This window comes from Chenopodium album, chromosome 26, assembly GCF_948465745.1.
Source record: "Chenopodium album chromosome 26, dcCheAlbu1.1, whole genome shotgun sequence".
NCBI lineage: Eukaryota > Viridiplantae > Streptophyta > Magnoliopsida > Caryophyllales > Amaranthaceae > Chenopodium > Chenopodium album.
In genome coordinates, this window is record NC_137859.1 from 29,837,832 (window position 1) to 29,861,387 (window position 23,556).

At 35.5% G+C, this 23,556-nt stretch overlaps 1 protein-coding gene across 1 annotated transcript; it reads right to left on the reverse strand.

Moving 5' to 3' along the window:
• Positions 1-9,802: 9,802 nt before the first annotated feature.
• LOC145617424 (conserved oligomeric Golgi complex subunit 4-like) lies at positions 9,803-14,511 on the reverse strand. The gene is made up of 3 exons (XM_081672125.1): positions 13,744-14,511; positions 12,227-13,159; positions 9,803-10,713 (listed from the first exon to the last, which is right to left on the reverse strand). Exons 1-3 carry the CDS (start codon positions 14,440-14,442, stop codon positions 10,084-10,086), a joined length of 2,262 nt encoding a protein of 753 aa, XP_081528251.1. The 5' UTR covers positions 14,443-14,511; the 3' UTR covers positions 9,803-10,083.
• Positions 14,512-23,556: the final 9,045 nt, after the last annotated feature.

The window sequence follows — 23,556 nt, forward strand, 5'->3', positions numbered from 1 at the left end:
ATGCAGACATAGTGACATATTTATTCCCCACACAAAATCATCTTCCCAAGGCCCATAGCTCTCATTCCCCATGTGCTTTTTAAAACTTTATTTATGTATTTTTAGACATCCTTTTTTATTCATTGTTTTATTTATTATATTTCCATAACACTAACGTAAGTAATAAAAAAAGAGTATTTCTCTTTCAATACACCATATTCCCCACTTCCCAAAAGTAATCATTTTTTTTAACTCCAGAAAACACATTTCTTCATTTTCCATAAAATTACATATCTATCTATATACTTTACTAAAGCAATAAACGTGGTTTGACATTTTCCTCCTAAAATTCTATCAATTTCCCGCCTAAAACTTCCTATATTTTTTTCCTATTTTGAATAGTTTAGAATGATACACAATTTCGTATAATTTCTATAAGAAAATGTCATGCTACGTATTTTTATCATTTATTCAATCTAAAAAACAGTGCATCGCACAGGTATTATCTACTACTATACTAAAGCAGAGTCCATTATCACAACAACTCGACAAGTGTCGCACTCTCAATTAAAAAATTTCCTGCCTATTTTCCTCACCTTTTTAGGGGGAAAAAAAATCACAATAGTATATTATCCTAAATTTATCTTCTTTCCAAATTATACAAAAAATATGGAATATAATCTCAACTTGAAAAAATATTACAAAAATAAGGTTGTAATGTCATATGAATAAGCCAACTTTTCGATTAACTTTAAATAAGTCGACTTTTAAAGGTATTTTCATTTAATAGGTCACATGACTTACAACCTACCAAACAGGTTAATTTTGTCATTAAAAATAATTTGTTTAATGTAAGTAAATGTTTAACTATAATTATGTCAATTAAATAAATTATAAACTTAAATACAAATAAACACTTTGAAAAAAGCCTAGACACTCCCTCTCCCCCACCTCACCCCCCCCCCCCCCCCCCGCGACTGCCAGCCCCCCCGCCAGTGGTCGGTGGCCGGCGACCAGTACACGAGCCAATTCTGTTTTCAGGCACCGGCGACCCCTTTCACGACAGCACATCCCTTCCTTTTCCCCATTTTCGCTTCCCAACTCCGACATCACCCCTCCTTCCTTTCCCCCTAATCGTAAACGACCTCCCTTTCCGACCCTGATTCGACCTACTTTCCCCTTCTCCACTATGAATCGTCACCCCAAAACCCTAAACCCGACAAATTTGTTTTTGATCGGAGTATCAGACATCGCAACCAACTTGGTTCTACTTGACTAATCCCCGTTCGGTCGTCCTCGGGATGTTTCCAATACAGGGAAAAGGGGGAGGGTGGAGGAACGGGAATGGGCCCGCGTGGGTTGGGTGAAAGAGAGGAATGGGGTCGCGACGGCGCCGGGGATGCATCTGGTCGCCGGCCGCTGGCTGGAGTGAGGGGCTGGGATATAATTTTTTTTTATTGTATTTTAATTATTTAATTGTTCATTGAATTTTTTTATTAATTAATCAAAAAGAAATCTTAATTACTTTTTTTAAAACAAAGGACCAACTGCGTAATGACACGTGTGATATTTTACCTTAATAACCGGTTATATTTTAATCTTAATAGGTTTTGACTCATCTTGAGAAGATATATTATAAAAGTCGACTTATTTTGAGTTAATCGAAAAGTTGGCTTATTTTGAGCTAATCACACAAAGGTTGGCTTATTCTTGACAAATTTTCTAATATTATATTAATTTTAATATTAAATAAAGAGTGTTTTTTAGAGGAAAAGAGTATAGTATAGAGTAAGTTGTTTTATTTTTAATATAAAAATATTTGAAATGGTAGTGGGGCGGGGAGTTGAGAAACACTAGAAATTGTTCATATTTATTTAAATGGTTGTGTGGAGTGAAATATAGCATAAGTTGGTTTTTTTCTTTTCTTTTATTTTATTGTTTTCTAATTTAAGTGATGGGAGGGAGGAGAAGTTAGCGTATTGTTTTTTTGTTATTACAAGTTAAGAAGTGCACGCAATAATTATCTTTTTGTTTAACCTCAAATATTATGACATTATATTTATGTTTAATGATAAGGATTATGATACTTTTTTCATTTTCTTTTCAAATTTATAAACAATTTAAAATATGTTTGAGGATAAAATGATCCATACAAAATTTATCAACCAAACTCATTGTTTGGCTTTAAAGATTAACAAATTTTTGTTGAATTTAACTATTTATATTATTTTATGAGTAAAGATATCTATCTTATTTTTGGTTTAGATAAAATAGATGATGAAGTAAGGGTTTTTTTTTTCTTTTCAGAAGTAACTATGTTTTTAAGAACTAATTATTTTAAAGTAAAAGTTTATACGTAGTAGTGAAAAAAGGTTATGTTAGTTTGTTAAAAAGGAATTAAATAATTAAAAAAATAGTGGATGATGGATCCCAGTCACCCTCACCAAAATGAGAAATGGGGTTTATGTTAAGGGAAAGAATTTTGGGTGAATTAAGGCTACTATATACAGACAGAGAGAGGACTTTTTTATGTTGTGTCTTAGGAACTTTTCTAATACGGTCCGGATTGCTAGCTCCCAGATAAAATAATAATTCCTCCATTATTCATTAAGTACAACTATTTTGTAACGGCCTATATATATATATATATATATATATATATAGGGGAGGAATCCGGTGAGAATAGCTTCATATGTGAGAATTCATACTTATATGAGAACTAATTTAAAATTTAGAACATGTGAGTAAAAATTTAGAACATGTGAATAAAATTTTAGAACATGCGAGTTAAAATTTAGAACATGTGACTAAAATTAAATTTTGAACATATGAGTAATAATTTAGAACATTTGTGCGAGTAATAAGTTTAGAACATTTGATTTAAGAATTAGAACAAGTGATTAAAATTTATAAAATTTGCTTTATGAAATTTTAAACATACTAGTAAATTTTAGAACATCTGAATTAAGATTATGAACATGTGAATAAAAATTTAGAACATCTGATTTAAGATTATAAACATGTGAATAAAAATTTAGAACAAACTAATATAGAATATAGAAAGTGTGAGTAAAGTATTTAGAACATACGAGTAAAAAAATAGAACATATGCTTCGAAATCTGGAACATATAATTAAAATTCTTAGAACACACATTTTAAAATTTAGAACATATAAGTTAAAATTTTGGAACAAGTTATTTAAAATTTATGACATCAAACTTAACTAATTTATGGTTTAGAACATGTGAGTACTAAATTAGAAAATTTGATTTAATTTAGAACACCTAAGAAAAAGTTTAGAACATCAGATTTAAAATTTAGAACATATGAGTAAAAATTTAGAACATAAAAAGTGTTCTCACATATGAAAAATCCTCACATATGAAAAATTCTCACGAGAGCCTTTCCCTATATATATATATATATATATATATATATATATATAACGTCATGTGTCGTCAAAGGCATGTAATTTTGCCATGTGACACCATTACTTGGCATAAAATGTGGCGCCATTTAAATAATACTATTAATGATCGTCATTAATAGTGCCACGTGACGTCATTACTTGGCATAAGATGTGGCGCCATGCAATAATACCATTAATGATCATCATTATTTCCTCAAAAAAAAAAATATTGTTAGCATTGATATTTGAACTTATTATCACCATATTTATTAGGAAATTTTGACTTCTGCTACTTGTGAAAAGGTGTATTTCACTTTTGCAACCTAGGAAAACTTTTATTTTATTTTGCTACCTATCAAATGCCATTTTTTAAAATTTGCTACCACTTAACGGAATCCGTTAGGGTATCGTTAAGTTTTTTTTTTAAAATAATAATAAATTAAAAAAAAAAAAACCAGCCCTTCCCGTTAACTAGAGTTGTTCATGGGCGGGAACGGCCCGCCAAGCCCGCCCAACCCGGCCCGCAAAAAAGGCGGGCTTGGACAACCTTTTTTTAAAAAATTGGATTTTTGGGCGGGCTAGGCCCGGCCTGTTAATATAAATGGGAGGGTATGGACAAGAAAATATGTGTCGTGGGCTAGCCGTCCGGCCCGTTTATAATAATAATAATAATAATATTTTGATAATTTTATTTAGTTAGTGTGATATTTAATAATAAAAATAATACATTGTGTATTTAAGAAAATAAAATAATAAATACAAAGAGACTATAATGAACTATAAGCTTTTATTTGTTACAATTATTTATTTTAATTTTATATTATGACATACTTTGTGTGTTTTTAATTTATATTATCATTATTTGTGGATAAAATAATTTAAGATAACTCTACCAAAATAATTTTAGCACATGTAAATAATAAATAGATTAATTAGTGTTATAAAAAAAAAAAAAAAAATTTTAAGGCTCGTTAGCCCGCGGGCAAGCCCGGCCCGCTTAGTAAGCGGGCGTGGACTCAAGCCCGCATAAAAGGGCTCGGGCTTGATACATGAAGCCCGTTGGACAAAAAAATAAGCATAAGCCCGGCCCGCTACCCGCCCAAGCCCGCAAATGATCACCTCTACCGTTAACCACCCTCCCCCTGCCGGCGGCCGGCGCCAGCGACCCCATCCTTCCCCCTTTCCACCCACAAACGCAACACGATCCCCCAGAAACGCAACCCCTTCCCTTTTCCCCTTCTTTCTTGCTGCCCGACCTTCCCGTTAACCACCTTCGTTCTTGCTGCCCCAGCAAAGGTAACAGTCTCGTGGGCTCCAGAATTGCGCCGGCAAAGGTAACGATCTCGTGGGCTCTCCGGAATTTCGCCGGCGGATGAAACTCGACCCATTTTTTCAATTTTTGGGGGGAATCGGTGTGGTGGCTGGTCGTGGCAGCAATAAGGGGAATTGGGCTGCTTGGTTGGTTGAGGAAGGAATTGTTGCTGCCCTGTGATGCTGGCGTGAGGTGGTGGACTGTACGGCTGTTGTGCTGTTGGGTTGGAGATGGAGCAGCGGAGGTATTGTTGGGTTGGAAATGGAGCAGCGGAGGCAACTGCGATGTTGGTGCGAAGGTGGTGAATGGTGCTGCGATGGAGGGGGAAAGGTAGGGGTGGCTGATGGCTGGGCTGCGTGCCTGCGTTGGTGGGGAAAGGGAGTGGGATGGATTCGCCAGCACCGGCCGTAGCTTTGGGTGCCGGTCGCCGACAAGGGAATTGGTGGCTAGCAGGACTACGGGAGGGGCTGGGCTTGGTGGCTTATTTTTTTTAATTTTTTTTTTTATTTTGGTGGCTGACGGAGGTAGTTAGGTCGGCTAAAGAGAAAGTGGTGGCCGGAAAGTGGTAATGAGGGTGGCTGGATCTCACTAACGGAATTATTAACTGGAAGTGTTAAGTGGTAGCAAAATTTTAAAAAAGGGCATATGTTAGGTAGTAAACTAATATAAAAGTTTTCATAGGTAGCAATAGTGAAATTGATGTATTTGATATGTAGCAAAAGTCAAAATTTCCTATTTATTATATCGTTATGATTCAACTTTTACCACCTTTTCAATAGTTAACCATGTTCTTAAATTTTAAACTTTAATAATATATATATAGATTTTATGCATATATGTTTAACAGCAACATATGGAGTATAATATGATAACAAAATTAATCTCATCTCTTACATTTGCTCAAACATACAACCCTACAACTATTTAGAATACGTAACCCAAAATGTATAGTAATTTTCGTGCTAATTGTTTTTTGGAAAAATTAACTTCGTTAATCCCAACTTTGTTTGTCCTTCTCATTTTAATCCATACTTATATTTAACTCAGAGTAATCCTAATTTTTTATGTCATATTCTCAAATTAGTCTATGAACATTGGTTACCTGGTAAACATGTTACTTACTTTATTTCCCTTCATATCAAACGTAATTCCTAACTGCACCCTTAATCAAAACATCAGTCATCAAAAAAATTAATTTGTTCCTCCATTATTTTTACAAAGTGAATTTTCAATCGTTCAAAAATTTTGTTTCTCCATAATATAAGAAGCAAAATTTAAGGTAAGGCTTAAATTTGTTTTTCAATCGTTGTTGCTTTTGGCGATACAGTGGATAATCGGCATGGTAAGTCTAATAACTTTGTAGTTAATTATGTTCATGTCTATTTTAATCATTGACGATTGAATTAGGGTTTATCATTTACATTATATTCATTTGCCCTCAATCTAGCATCAACATTTGTAATTACATTTAACCTTCAAATTTATCCTTAAACCCACTAAATCAGATGAAGTCGCATACAATTTGCCGCCGAAAATCATGAAAATTCCTTAGATAAAAGATGAGCTTAGCTTCTTAGTTCTTAACCAAAGTCCTTAGCCTAATTTGAGAATATGACATAAGTATTGTGGTGTGGTTTTAGTGGTAAGAGAGTTTACAGGTTTGGTTGTTGGGGATTTGAACAAGAAGTTGGTCTTGGCTAAGGTAAAGTGTGTATGTTGTTGGAGTGGTATTGGTTTGGTTTTGATTCCCTCGGTTGTAATGATTTTTGTGATCATTACTCTTGAAATTTGTTATCTGAAGCAGGGGCCCAAACTTTGTTTTAGGGTTTCTCGAGCCCCGACGTTGTCAAAGCTTTCTTGCCAACAAGGAAAGCTATTGATTGAAAGGTCACTAGTTCAAGTGACCTGTTTGATGACCTTACTTGGTGATGAGTTGATCCCGCCAGGTAAGGAAAAGCTAGCCATGGTCAAACAGTTTCAATTCTCTCCATTGCTCTCTTTATGGTGTGTAGAATGTTTTTGCTCCTTGGTTTGTAAGGAGTCCCTTATTTGCAACAGGTGCTGCCAACTCAAGTTTATCTTTATTTCTAATGTCAAAAGTTATTGTAAAGGCTTAAGTGTTAAAAACCATGCTTTATGTTTGTTGTAAACTCTGATTTTATAAATACATTTACTTTTGTCAAAATAAAAATAAATAAAAATAAAAGAGAGAGAATGTGACATAAACAATTAGGATTAAAATAAGTTGAATAAAAGTATGGATTAATATGAGAAGGGTAAACAAAGTTGGGATTATTTACGTTCATTTTTCCTTGTTTTTTTTTTCAAAAATTTCATTTTAGGAGAATTCTTAGTACAATTGGAGAACAGTAGATACTCACTATTAGATAATGAAATTTGATGTTCAATAATTTTTGGAAAAAAAAAAATACAAGTGCTTTTATATAAAATAATAATAATAATAATATAAATAAAAACAATAATTGCTTAAAAATATTAACTAATCTATAATTATATTTCACGTAAATTAATCATATTAAAATTTAGTTTCAATATACATACCCGCCGGGTTAAAAACTAGTTCTTATTATTTCTCTTCTCGTAACCACAATCTTTACTATCAACTCCTGTCACTTTCTCACAATATATAACCCTCCAACGAACTTCACTTGCATTATATAATAAAGCTCCTAAAACTCCTCACATAACCTAATGTGTCACTTACCAAAAAACAAAGGGAGTACACAACTTTAGGTATGTTATTCTATCACCTCTTCCTCCTCCTTTATTATCATCAACATAGCTTTATACTGATAACAAACTTCTGCAACATTAGTTCCCTTTCTAACAGAATTACTATGAAGAGCCCATTGTACCTTTAATGCCACATTTAGAATATGTTAGCATGAATTGGGATTTGGGGCCGTGAGCAGAATCACAGAAGGCTGCCTGATCTTTATCATTAATTCTCAAGAGTGCAGAAAACCGACAGATCCAGCAACAATTGTTCTCTATCACACCACAAAATTACAATGAAGTGCACATATACCCTTAAGTTTCATTCCTCGTTGCTATATAAATTTGTCGGATAGATGAGTAACATCTATACTGCTATACACCAACAGCATGAGCTGTTTTATCAAGCTCGAAGAATCCTCAAGTATATATCCCCTCCATGCCATAGGAAAGCTATATGTATTATGAAGTACTATTTTCGGTGTCCCATATTAATTGGAACACTCTTTTGTGCAAAGGTTTTCCACTCTACTTCTAAACTTGGGCCCTGCATGCCCGTTCTCTTCTTTCATCTTCAATATTCTTAATATCTGCATATCTCAACGTAAGTATTAATATGGGACTTAAATTTTATAGAAACCAGTAGTACAACATGGATGTATTATCTTCATACGAAAACCAGGGTTTGTAACAAAGTTTGCGACTTGCTACCATCTATCTACGGAAAAATCTACAGGCAGAGGATCAGGGTATGGACTTTAGGGAACTAGGGAGGAGAAGATTTTAGGGACTGCATACAAAAAGAGAAAAGAAGACGACAAGCACACGAGCACAAAGATGGCAGTCATCGCTTCACTGAAATGCTAAGCATCACATAATGCAAAACACATTACACAAAAAGCAGCATTCTTCAACATATCATAACACAAATTCATACTACCTCTGTTTTGAAATAATGTACAGTATACAATTTCCTAGTTGTCTAGAAAAAACTGTTACTTCTTTTTTTGATGTAGAGAGAGCCACAAAAGACAATGATATAGACGGGATTTGCTCCCAAATTTTGAATACCACCTCCCAAAACTTTTAACTAACTAAGCTAGTTGGCATCCACACACACACACACACACACACACAAAAGGTTCATTTCCATACTCTTCTTGTACATAAACGATAAAGCACCAAAAATAAATCCAAAGTGGGGAATCGAACTTGAGACCTCTCTCACCATGTAAAGCTCCAACAAACCAACTAGGCTATCACTAACAACATGGTATGTAGGACAAATATTAGCTATTTATTAGTTATTCTAGGGGGGGGCAGACTATATATTACATCACCAGTTGGGCCACGGGGGCCGGGCCTCCACCCCCCCCCCCCCCCCCGCCTGCCCCGCGGCTCCGCCCCTCCACTTTTGGGTCCACTATTTATTTATTTATTTATTTTTGTTATTTTTTATTATTATTATTACAAATATTCCACTTTATCCATTTCTCTCTCTTACTTCCCAATTATTTTCTTGAAAAGTGAAGTGTAAATCGAAAAGGAGGGAGTATATGAAACCAGGCAAAAATTTAGACTCAAGTGTAGTCATTATATATTTGAAAAAGGAGTATATGAAACAAGGCAGAAATTTAGATCAAGTTCAAAGCCACTGACCTCAACCACAGGATCCGACCCTTGAAGACTATCAACTCTGCAACTGAACAAAAGCCATCCTGAAGTCTTAAAATCCTAGTTATTACTCAAACACACCAATATAAATCTTCAAACACTACGACCACATATCATTACCCTGCAAAATCCTAAAATTTCAAAAACACAATTCACAATCAAATATACTCAAAATCCTTGTAAGAGATGCTTGAGTAAACATTGAGATTATACACAAAGAAATTATTACCAGGACAACAGACAGAAATAAAGCCAAGCAGTAGCAAGGTTTTTATAAAAACCTTAGATGATGGCACCTATAGTTTTGCACTTTCACCTTCTTCAAACTGCAGAACCTACCTCACTAAACTGAAAAACATCAAGCAAGGAGCTAGAGCAAAGTTTTAGAACAAAGTAGACAGCTGAAATAAGCAGAAGGGTGCTACTTTTGAGGGGTGAAAAAATGCATAACCCTTCTACACTTTTTGGCATAATGTTTCTAGCTGCCAAGAATAAGCAAAAGGTTAATATTACCTGGAAGTAAATGTAATAACACACAAACATGCACTGATTAGCTACATAACAAAACATGTAAAATAAAAATACAAAATAAAACAAGGGCTGCACAAGATATGGAGCCAAAGAAGGATTATCTGAAGAACTATCAGAATGAGCTAGAAATTAACTGTTTTATCAAGTGAAAACTTCAATAACCTCGGTAACTAATACAATAAAATGTCACTACACAGCATGACCAAGAGAAAGAGCCTCGTTAGGTTAGCATAGAGAGTGTCTAAAGTACAACACAAATGCGTAAGAAAAGAACTTCTATTGAATCAAGGTAAAAACTCTGTAAATGTTACAGGTTGAGAGTTTGTACATTCTTAGCCGCAAAAGATGCTCATTCACGTATATAGAAAAATGGGAAAAAAGAATAAGAAAGATAACAAGAAGATATGAAACAGAGTAGACAAGTAAGAAACCTACAAAGAATTACAGCTTCAAAGCAGCAATTGCTTCAGGCTTAAAATCAACCCTCAGACCCAGCACTCTCCTCACGTCTGCAGGAGTTAGTCTCCAAGTCATTGGCCCTGAATTCTCACCCCAGAAATCCAAAATCTCAGAGACCTTTTCCAAGTTCAAAATGGTGGCCATCTGGGTAAGTCGAGCAAATTTATCTCTCACGGTTCTTTGAGTCATGCTTGAGAAATGGCTTACCAAAGTCCTAGTATCTCTGTCAAGCTGTAAACCTCCAAGTTGACTGAACCTTTTCTGCATCATTATGAGTTCAAGCCTCTTGGTGATAAAATCTATGATGAGATGGACAAAGGTATCATAGTTGTTGGCGGTCATTACAGGCTGAAGCCACGCTGCATTAGTTTCAACAGCATGAAGAAGCCTCTGGACCCATGGATCATTCACCTCATTATCTGCATATTCAGCCTCTGATAACTCATAACTAATGGTTCCCACATTGTCCACAATTGGTCGTATTCGAGGAGTAATAGTTCCAACAAGTTGATCCATGCCAGCATTTAATGCCTGCTTGAAAATGTTGTTCGTTTCTCCCAACATGGACAGACAAGACTTTATTTTCTCTCGATCAGCTGGTGCCGGAAATACCTATTAAAATGGACAAAGGCTCCTCAATATATGGAACTCAGAATCAATCCCTTGACAGGAAAGACATACATCTAAAGAAAATTGTGTGTAAAGATGACTAAGTAAGCAAGTCTTGCAAAACATAACTTGAAATGACTAAGGTCTTACTTGAGTAACACATCAAAAATACCGATTAATATCCCAGAAAGACAAACACTACTAATCTCAGTGGGAAGGACATCACACGGAGATCCTAATCTCAAAAAGAGGGAAGAGGAGGGGGGGGGGGGGGGGTAAGGCGAAATCGGTAGACGCTACGGACTTAATTGGCTTGAGCCTTAGTATGGAGACCTACTAAGTGAAAACTTTCAAATTCAGAGAAACCCTAGACTTAATAAAAATGGGCAATCCTAAGCAAACTCCTCTTGTCAAAAGCATGAGATTCCTTGTTCTTATTCTTAAACAAGTTCCCGAGAGGGCTTAGTTGATCCATGATGTATCTTTCATTTGTATCGAGAAAAGAAAGAAATGTATCGATCAATTCTGATTCTTTTTTTATTATTATTGATCCTTTTCTGATCGAGATGTATGGAGACTGACATTATACGGTTATTGACTCTTAGTAATCATTAAAGAATATGATACTATCTAAACTTCAATCTTCCTCTAATTTCAATGTCCTACAAAAACAATATTCTTAAGAAACTTGACCAACTGTGAATAATCATTGATACATACATAAAAATGCAATTATAATGATAAGAAAATACAATGAATCAACCCACACTACCCATTGTCTACACGCACAGCAGGAGGCCGCAGAGACAGGGGAATGCTCACAACCCACAACTACAACATGCAACAATCCACAAAAGCTGCAAGCAGCTGTTTTGGCTTATTAGCTTACTTATTGACTTATTGTGCTCTTGGGATGAAGACAAAGTTAATTAATGTAGTAATTAAGGCTATATGCCACATCATGTAATAAAGTAGAGTAATATGAATAGGAGAAGCTTAGGAGAAAGAAGGCATTCAGAAATTTGTTTAGGAACATTGGAGAGTCATGACCTAAAGCCATTAGTTTGTATCTTGAAGCCATTGGCTATTATCTATCAATCATCGTGTCTTTCCCAATTCTTGTGCTTGATCTTGTTAGTTAATTTGTTCAACCACGAAGTCCGTTGCAGAAAAGATAAAAAGAATGAAGTTTCAACATGAATAAGGTCTTTCTTTTTGGGGAGAAGGTCAACATATTAAAGTTCAAAATAGAAGATTGAGTTTCAAAAAACATTTAAAGTTTTATCATCTAAAATCACATGTAAAGTTACGTGAGAATATAAAATGAGCTCAATCTATCATGCAGCACTTTACCTAGTCAACAAGTTCCTCGAAAATAGTCAAGATACTAAAATGAAGCATACATCACATCAGTTCAATTTTCAGACATACTGTACGCAAGCAACAAACATATCAGGAAAATAGGTATATTTTCATTGGGCAATAAACTAATTTAATTAAGCAATCTACGATTTACCTCTGCACATTGCTCCTCAATCTCATGGCGTAGTTTAAGAATGTATTCGCAACTGACGTCTATATTATTCAAAGCTGTGGCAATTTCTGTTCCAGTCTTCTGAACACCAACACCTCCCAAAAACAACTTTGCACCTAGATTAGGCTCCCTCATCTTCTGCTGCAAAGCTTCTAGATACTCATTACTCAACAAGTTGGCAGCACCATTCAAAACAGAAACCACAGACTCGCTTTTGGAAGTGGATATCGCCCTTCGACAACAACTTTGCAAGACATAAAAAACATCATCCACCATGGACGTTGTCAAGCTGTCGGACACATGCTCATCGATCTTAATAGCCTTTTTTACATTCTCCACCATGAAGAATTCCTCCAAGACGACATAATACTCAGTTACCTCATGAAGACCTGTACTAAATTTCCCATTTCTAAAAGCCTTGGTAGCTCGTGGGCCAAGCTCTAGATCAATCGAACTAAGCCCTTTGATCTTTGACACCATATACACAATGTAATCCTCACCTAATCGGGTGAGGGACAAAATCTCCTCTAAATAGAGCTCCACCTCCCTTGGATCAGGACCCTCCACACTCCCAACTGAGAGCAGATTCTCGCTATAAGAGTTAATATCTCTGGTCAATTTCATCAATTTTCTATACTCCATATACTTCTTCAAAATTAAGAAACCCCTTGAATCACACTCTTCTTGCAGCTCACAGATGGCATAGACTATTCCATCCTCCCCACACAATATCCGCAAAACCTCATCATTTTCCTCAATAGCCAACACAATATCCGTAAACAAATTAGTCAAGCAAGCAACAAAATTAACCTGGCTACTGCTATTCGTATAACTATTCTCCATCAACTCCACCAATTGATCAAACTCCATCCTAGACCTCATAGAAACTACCTTCTTCAAATAATTCACATATACCTGCAGCACACAACAACAAAATTATTCAAATTCATACACATTCACTCACACGCCAAAAAATTTCCAACATTAACAATTACAATAACCTACATTTCCCACATAAAAACTACCTACATTTTGCCCATATTAACAAATACAATACTTAAATTTCACTACTTACATAACCCAATCTCATATAAATTGAAAACAATCCAAACTTACACATTAATCATGAATCAAAAACCATTATTGTAGCTAAATAAATACTAAAACCTTCTGCAACACTCAAAAAGACAAATAAATAAATCCAAATTCTTACTCATCTAATCACACATTCCTACATTTCCCCACATAAAAACTACCTACATTTTGCCTAAATTAACAAATACGATTCCAATACTAAGACAACAACCCAATTTCATATACCATGAAAACAATCCAATTCTACCCATTACACATGAAACACAACCATACCAAGCATCGCGATTCCAATACTAAAATAACAACCAATTTCATATACAATTAATTTAATCCAATTCTACCCATTACACATGAAACCCAACCATAATTGCAACATGATCAACACTCAAAATCTCAAAATTTACCTGCAACCCCTCTTCTTCGATTCCGAGAAGGGGATAAAGGCGAATAAATCGAACAACAGAAGGATGATCCCTTTGATCAATAGCAGCAAGAAGCTTCTTCTTAACAATACCCTCCAACTGTTTCTTATAAGCAAGCAATTCCTCCTTCTGAGACGACCCAGAAGAATCCCGAAACTTCAAATCAATCTCCAGAAACTTCTTAACATGTTGAGCAGCCGATTCAAAATCATCAGACTCAAGCGAAGCTTTAACCGAATCAATGCAAGCAGATTTCTGGGAAATGGCATCAAGTCGCAAAAGGGTGGAAGAAACGCGGGATTGAGCGAGGTCAAGTTCACGGACTTTAGCAGAGACATTGTCGGCGAGAACAGAGGTTGATTTGACGGAGGAGAGGATGTGGTCGGCGTCAGATCGGACGATGGAGAGGACTTGAGAGGATTTGAGGAGGGAAGAGAGATGGGTGTCGAGGGAAGAGCGCTGGGAAAGGAGGGATTCGAGGTTGACGTCGAGGGAGCGTTGGTAGGCGATGCATTCGTGGAGGAGACGAGTCATTGTGCCGACGTCGGTGAGGGACTGGAGCTGGGAGAGGGCTTCTGGGGTGCCGAATTTTATGGAGAATTGTGGTGGTTGTGTTGTGGTGGTGGGTGTTGATGGGGTGGTGGTGGTGAGAGGGGGTGGTGGAGGCGTCTTGGACGCCATTGATGAGATCTGGAAAGTGGAAGTGAGAAGTTTTTTTCTGGTGAATTGAAATGTGTCGACGGTTTGATGACTGGTATGAACTTGTGAAGTATGAACTGTTATGGAGTCACTTTTACGGATTATTGTACAATTTAGGCCTATTCCGATTTAATGAAAACAATTAAACTGATTGGAGCTAAATTGAACTAAACTGTTTATGAGATTAAGAAATTAGGAAATGAACTGAATAGAACTGAAAATAAGCTGAACAGAACACGCCCTTACCACTAGCTGAGAGTTTGAGGCTGTAATGTTGAATCGCAGACGTAGAGCAATTACCTGTTGATCATGGATTCATGGCAATTCTAACCTGACCCGTGACTAGAAACTTGATTCGAAAACAACAGCCCAAAACTGATATGAAATCCGAAATCTACTCGAGGCGTCCTGAAAGTGGAGTTGACTCGATACCTGAAGTTAACCCAATTTGATTTTAACCTGAATTGCTTGACCCGAACAAACCTAATACTCGAAATGTCCCGAATTAAATTTACCTAATGTTCTAACTAAAAATGCATGGTGCCATACTCAAATTGTTTCATCCCAAACTGTAATTAAACTCACAAAACAAATAAAATTAATGAATTGAGCTTGATCCATAGTATCTACACAAAATAAACGACCCAAACATGACCCGACTCGAACATACTCGACTCGAAATTGACCCGACCTGAACATACCCGAACTGAAACTAACCCGACTCAAACTTTACCTTACACTTGACCTAAAACATACCCGAAACCCAAATTGACCTAACCCGAGCCTGAACCCAACTCGAATGACTTGTGTTGCTTGGTGTGGTTGAGACTATTAAGGTCTTTGTTTTCTTCACATTATTTTTCTGCTGAACTAAAATTAATTTTATTGCTTCTCTATCATATTTCGTATTCCTTCTTTACATTTACTGATTTTTATAGAACTAAACTTATTTTTACTGAATTGAAATTATCTTTACTAACTTTAAATTATTTTTGTTGATTCTCTATTAAATTTTTTCTTTACATTTACTAAACTAAACTTTTTTTTACTTAACTAAAATTATTTTTAGTAATTATTATTTTTTAAGGTGAAGAGAACATGGCTTTGCTCGAAAAATTTGTCAAGTGCATGGATTACTCTTCATTTACGTAGTACATTTAATTTAGGGATTAATCTTCTCTTGATTAATTTAATTTTCAAATTATCATTTACTATATTGATATCTATAATTATTTTTATGTATTAAAAAGAGTTTATATTGTTTATGCGTCACTTGTCACTTTCCTTTTTAGCTACACGATTGATATCTACAATTAAATAGTCAATAATTGTTAACATTTTGGAGCATAACATGCAATAATACTTTGGACATGATTTTCAAAAAAAATTACGAAATATATAGAAAATTACTATAAAAAAAAAGAGAGAATAAAAAACTCCAAATAAGTTAGCTTCATATGTATATATTTTCAAAATGTGACACTTTTTAGATGATTATTGTAAAATTAAGAAGAAGAAAAGTCAAACATATATACTTAGGCCCCGTTTTTTAGATCTGCTCTGCTCTGCTGAAATCTGCTCTGCTCTGCCTGCTCTGCTTAAAAATAATACTTAATACTGAATTATTATAATAAAAATAATAATTAATATTTAATAATAATAATAATAAATAAATAATATTTAATATTTAATAATAATAATAATTAATTAATATTTAATAACAGAGAGACTTTTGAGGTATGTCTTCAGGCGTGGTATTTGGATGACGGCACTATTATTGGAGACACTTTGGTGGTAGGGAAGGTTCTACAGTTGATTATGGAGGAAGGACATCGTTCTGGGTTACTTCTTAATGTGGAAAAAACAGAAGTATTCTGGCCTACAGAAGACCCTCGAAGCAGGCTTGTGGGTGTTTTTCCACCTAATATTGCTCGACCTTTGCGTGGTGTTAAGTTGCTTGGTAGTCCTGTTAGTTCTGATTCTGGTTTTAGTGGTGAGCTTGTGATGCAGAGGGTTACCAAGACTATTGCGCTTATGGATAAGGTTGCTATGCTGGATGATCCTCAGTGTGAGCTGTTGTTACTTACGGCATGTACTGGAGTTTCTAAACTCTACTTTGCCTTGCGTACTTGTCCTCCAGGTGCTTTCGAGGCGGCTCAGCGCGTTTTTCGACGAGGCTCTTCGATCTTCCTTGGAGCGTATTAATACTACTTTAGGGCCCGGGTTTGGTGATTGGCAGTGGCGGCTCGCCACCTTACCATTTGCGTTTGGAGGGCTTGGTGTTTATTCCGCAGGTGATGTTCGTCATTATGCTTTTCTTGCTTCTCGGTTGCAATCTGTTGGGTTGCTGACACAACTTTTGTGTCAAACTGGTATTGTTAGTCTTGGTCAAGCCTTTGAGGATGCATTGGGTCTGTTTAATGGAACGGTGGAGTTTGACATTTTGAGTAATCCTAGTGAGGTCACTGCCCTTAAACTCATGAAGAAATTGGCAGATATATATTTCACAAAGGTTACTGTTTCTGCAGAATCCAACTTTTCTTTGTCTCCTCGGCAGTCGGCATTGTGGAAGTCGCAACAGGGTGATCACACCTCTGCTTGGCTTCAGGCAGTCCCTATTTCTGGATTGAGTCAGACGATGAACGCTAAGACATACCGATGTGTGTTGTGTTATCGGATGGGTGTTCCATTGTTCTCTGTCTCGACACCGTGCTCTGCTTGTTCGACGGTTTTTGCTGGGGATATTTTCGGTGATCATGCGGTGTCTTGTGCTGGTATTGTGGGTGTTCTCTATTGACAAAAACAGGGCTTTCTGACTTTGTTTCGGGACGGGTTGTGGCTGATGCGGCTCATCGGAAGCGAGTTAAATATGAAGCACGTTGTCTGGCGATTGGATATGGTTTCATCCCCTTCTCATTTTCTTCGCTTGGGGAATTGGAGAAGGAGGCTGTTGCGTTGCTGAATCGGATTCAAAGGTTCTCAACGACGCAAGACATTGGGGCTCGTGCTGCAGCTCATATATTCACTAGGGTAGGCTTTGCTATTGCTAGAATAGTGGGGGCCCAGATTGTATCTCGACTTCCCACTAATTTATTGTAGGTTGTATGACTTTTGTTTTTGATATACAATAATAATAGTAGTAGTAGTAGTAGTAGTAATAATAATAATAATAATAATAATAATAATAATAATAATAATAATAATAATAATAATAATAATAATAATAATAATAATAATAATTGATTTTTTATAATAAAAATTAATATTTAAAAATAATAACTAATATTTAAAGATAATACTAATTATTAATAATCATAATAAAAATAATACTTATTAATTTTTAATAATAATTAAATAATAACAATTATTATAATTAATATTTAATAATAAAATTTAATAATTATAATAATATTGCGATAATATTAATCATAGCAATAGTAGTAGTAGTAGTAGTAGTAGTAGTAGTAGTAGTAGTAGTAGTAATAATAATAATAATAATAATAATAATAATAATAATAATAATAATAATTAATGTTTAATAATAATAATAATAGTAATAATAATAATAATAATAATAATAATTAATATTTAATAATAATAATAATAGTAATAATAATAGTAATAATAGTAATAATAGTAATAATAATAGTAATAGTAATAATAATAATAATAGTAATAATACAACAACAACAACAACAACAACAACAACAACAACAACAATAATATATAATAATGAAATCTGCTCGGCTCTACTCTGCTTCAATCTGCTCTGCTTTGCTGAAATCTGTTCTGCTCTGCCCAAAAGCTCAAAAGAACGGGGCCTTATTAAGCAAAACGAGTGTAGCATATTCAAAATAATAACGAACCCGAGGCATTGTCAGAATTACACAGTAATTTTGTTGTCAATTTAAGAACAAGAAATGTGAAATTATTTGTGTTTGCATGTTTGAATCTTGTATAATTTTTATATACCACACTTGCAATTTAAAATAATGAATGTTGGAGACTAGAAAGTGCTTCATGGCATGTAAATTTCTTTAGAGAATTTTCTTAAATAGATGATAATATAATTTAGCTTACAATTTGATAATTATGTCTTACAATATAGCAATATATGGTTAAATTTTACATACTGTAGACTTAATTTTTCTATAATTTTAAACCTAATAGCCAATATTGTTTGAATTTATAAAAACCAACTTAGGTAGGTAACATATTTTTTTTTATAGAAAACGTGATTAAAAAAATCATTTAAAGCGTCATAAAGAATGATATTTTTATATATTTTCATATGATATATTTATAGTAATTGTTTTTTTTGTTTTGATGTTAAATTTTCACTTTTAATCAACAAACTATTTTGACATATATTTTGTAATTATAATTAAAAACCAATGCTCCCTCCATTTGAAATCAAGTCGTTTTATCTTATCAAGTCATGTAAGCTGGACTTTCGACTCTAATTTGATTATCGATTTAGGTTAAATCATTCAACCTAATTTTTCCACATTTGTTTCCATTTCCTTTTAAAAAATAAATAAATAAATAAAAGCTAGACCTAATCAAAGCTAGTACATCCCAGATCGAAATAATGTTGTGTTTGGACAAATTTTTTGGGCTTGAATTTTGGGCCCAATCTGGCTCAACTTCATTACAATTTTTTTGGACTTGGTTTAAAATTATAGTTCGGCCTTAAAAGACTGCTATATTGAACCCAAAAGGGTATTCTGAATTGGGAACTGTTGATAAGTCTATTTTATTTATATTTTTGTCCCCCGTCCCACGGTCATATTTGTGCATATTTGAGCTCTGCGGAGCTATTTTTATTACTAATATACGTTTTCTAGTGTTTTTGTAGAGTTGGTATTATTTCGTAGGAATTTGCAGATTTATTATAATTCCCCGAGCTTATTTAAGCCACTACAAAAATATTGGAGACGGAGCGTATTTTATGACCGTATATTTTAAGCCCAAGGCCGAGTTAGAGAAATTTAATCCGGTGATTAAGGGCTTGATATGAGAGAAGGTCCAAGATTTTACAAGTTATTATATCACGGACCAAACAAGTGAATGAATTTGGGCTAATGAACTCTAAAAGACCAAGTCCAAGATCAAAAGGAAGGTAAAGCTTCGAAGCCCAGCTTGCAGCCCAAGCTAACCGGGCCCAATCGGGGAGGCATGGCCCGATCGGGCAGATATAATCAGCTTCTCACTTAGGTTCTTTAAGATATTGGGCCTACAAATCCTTGGGCCTTACTTCGCTGAATTCACGTCTTTATTTGCTGAAGGAGTTTGTTTGGTAAGAAGTTTGAGTGGGAATAAAAATCCTTTAATAAATTCCTTTGACTTTTCTTATATAAGGGAGGCTTTTACGTAGGTTAGAGATAGTTTTATACTACCTCCGTTTCTTTTTAGTTGACACGTATTCCTTTTTAGGAAGTTTCTTTTTAGTTGACACGTTTCCTTCTTGGGTAAATTTTTTACCTTGCATTTACAAGCTACCCCACTTGCTTTTTCATTCTCTATCACTCTCTCTCCTCTCCTTAATATATGTGCCTAAATCAAACGCGTCAACTAAATAGAAACGGAGGAAGTATTAGTTTTAACTTCTTTTCAATTATTTTGTTTTCATAGTTTTCGTTCTTTCGTATTCTTTAATTTTATTTCTCCGTATTACTTAGCTTTATTCTTATTTTGATGTTTTTAATTATGCTTTGTTTAGTTTATTTTTAATTATGCACGAGTAGTTTAATTTCTAGGGTTGTGGGATCCATGAATAATATGAAGGGGTAATTTATTTTTGTTAATTGTCAATGCTTAATTAATTTCCTATTGATTGATTTAATGCTATGCAATTAGATTTGGCCAGGTTTAATTGTATGAGTTTAGCAATATTGATTCGAGATTCGAGAGATGAGAATTGATGTTTAGGCTTAGTTTCAATAGGCAGGTTAATTTATAAATGGTTAAGTCGAGATTCGAGAGATGAGATTTATTACCGGTAGATTAATTATGTGATTGTAATATGTAGCGAAAACCCTTTATGATCTGATTAATTATGCACCGATGATTGATTATTATGTTTTACTCTGGAATATTATTTATTGGTGAATCTATGCCCTAGGTCTTTTATTTATTGATTTCCTCCTACTTTATTTTCCCCGATCACATTCTTCGTAGTATAATTCCGTTAAATAACAACAAATTGGTTACCTTAATAATTTAGATTATATTAATTAATTAGGAATAGAAAGACCAGTTTCCCTGTGGATTCGACCCTACTTCCCTATCTACTTTAGTTAGAGGACTTAAGTAATTACTTTTGATTAGGGGATACGACTCTACCCTGTCAAAATTTGGCGCCGTTGCTGGGGAAACGGTTTTATTTTTATTTCTAGTTGTTATTAGAGTCTAGATTATTTTTATTTATTTATTTATTTATTTTCTTATTCCTTATGAGTTGAAAATACTCATGCTTACACTACAAGAATTATATGATTTTTATGCAGCACCTGACTACTGTTGTTGTCAACGTCTTTGTCATGAAAATCCTGAATGCCCTTATAGTGAGTTTTTTGTGCGTGCTCCTGATGATTTTAGAGTCTTTCCATTAACATATGATCATATTCGAAAACGATTAGTTGCTAATGAAAGGTATTGGAAGGCTTTTGATGAAAAAGTCTATGGACACTATAATAATACGAATGTTATTGAGGATGAAGAACCCGTTATAGAATTTGTGGTTGAAAAATCATTGGTTGACGAATCGGTGATTGTAAAATCATTAGTTGTAGAAACGGTGGTTGAAAATTCCTTTGTTGATGATGAGGTTATTTGCGAGGGTAAAATTTTCAAGTCATTATTGGATGATAAAGACAATGACTACCTCCACGTTCGTTCTATTAATTCTAAATTTTTAGCGGGGGAAGTAGAAGGTTGTGGTGTATTTTCATTTCTTTCTTTTGATTTTTCCTATTACCTTGAGTTCTCTTTATGTGCTCCTAACCTTTTCTTTGTAGGGGTTAATGTGCTTGCAATTAAGCCCTATCTAGTGCCTAATGAAATGTTTGCAGGAGCGTTTGATAAGTTACTCATCCGATTGAGAGAAATAGTATGGTTCATGTAATACTAATTGCATTTTTTAATAAGTAATAATAATAATAATAATAATAATAATAATAATAATAATAATAATAATAACAACAGTCATACAACCTACAATAAATTAGTGGGAAGCCGAGATACAATCTGGGCCCCCACTCCTCTAGCTATTGCAAATCCTACCCTAGTGAAGATATGAGCTGCAGCACGAGCCCCAATGTCTTGCGTCGGCGAGAACCTCTAAATCCGCTTCAGTAACGCAACATCCTCTTTGTCTAATTCCCCAAGCGAAGAAAAGGAGAAGGGAATGAAACCATATCCAATCGCCTGACATCGAGCTTCATACTTAACCCGCTTCCGATGAGCTGCATCAAACACAACCCGCCCAGGAATGAAGTCAGATAGCTCTGACTGTGTCAAAGGAGAAGACCCTGTCAAATCAACACAGACATCGCGACCACGATCCCATGAATAAAGTAACACATCCGCAGGTCTGAGGGCCTCGTCGTTCCCTCCAGCCAACCCAATGTCAACCTCTTTTCTCGCTGAAATTCCAGAACGATAGCAAATATCAACAAGGGTATCCCGAACAACATTATGCCGATGTTTAATACCCACAATACCAGCACAACACCGCGTGATCACCAAAAATATCTCCAGCAAAAACCCTCGAACAAGCAGAGCACAACGTCGAGATAGAGAACAATGGAACATCCAACCGATAGGACAACACACAACGATAAGTCTTGGCGTTCATCGTCTGACCCAACCCCGAAATAGGAACCGCCCGAAGCCAAGCAGAGGTGTGATCACCCTGTTGCGATTTCCATAATGCTGATTGTCGAGGAGTTAAAGAATAAGCAGATTCTGCAGAAGCGGTAACCTTTGTGAAATACATATCTGCCAATTTCTTCATGAGTTTAGGGGCAGCGACCTCACTAGGATTACTCAAAATGTCAGACTCCACTGCTCCATTAAACAGACTCAACGCATCCTCAAAGGCTCGTCCAAGACCAACAATGCCAGCATGCCGAAGAAGTTGTGTCTGCAACCCGGCAGACTGCAACCGAGAAGCAAGAAAAGCATAGTGACGAACATCACCTGCAGAATAAACACCAAGCCCTCCAAATGCAAATGGTAAGGTGGCAAGCCGCCACTGCCAATCACCAAACCCAGGCCCCGAAGCAGTAACAATACGCTCCAAGGAAGATCGAAGAGCTCCATCAAAAGTGCGCTGAGCCACCTCAAAAGTACTAGGAGGACAAGTACGCAATGCAAAGTAGAGTTTTGAAACTCCAGTACATGCCCTAAGTAATAACAACTCACACTGAGGATCATCGAGCATAGCGACCTTATCCATAAGGGCAATGGTCTTGGTCACCCTCTGCATCACAAGCTCACCACTAAAACCAGAATCGGAACTAGCGGGACATCCAAGCAACCTAACACCACGCAAAGGTCGAGCAATATTAGGTGGAAAGACACCCACTAGCCTGCTTCGAGGGTCTTCTGTAGGCCAGAAAACTTCAGTTTTTTCCACATTAAGACATAACCCAGAACGAGGTCCTTCCTCCATAATCAACTGCAGAACTTGCCCCACCACCAAAGTGTCACCAATAATCGTGCCGTCATCTAAATACCAAACCTGAAGACATACATCAAAAGTCTCTCTGATTTTACACACCAGGGGTTGTAAAACCAAAGAAAAAAGCAAAGGACCAAGGGGATCACCCTGCTGCACCCCTTGAGACGACCATAAGGTTTGGTCCCCATAGTACAACCTAGCTGGATTAGAATAACAGAATTCAACCCATCGCGAAATGCCCGGACAACGACGAAGTACCTCACGTAACATGACCGAACGATCAACCAGATTGAAGGCATTTTGAAAATCCACCAACAACATAGATAGACCAACATCAGATGCACGGTCCTCAATCAACCGATTCACCGCATGAAGAATTGCCTTACCACCTGAAGAAACCCCAACACCAA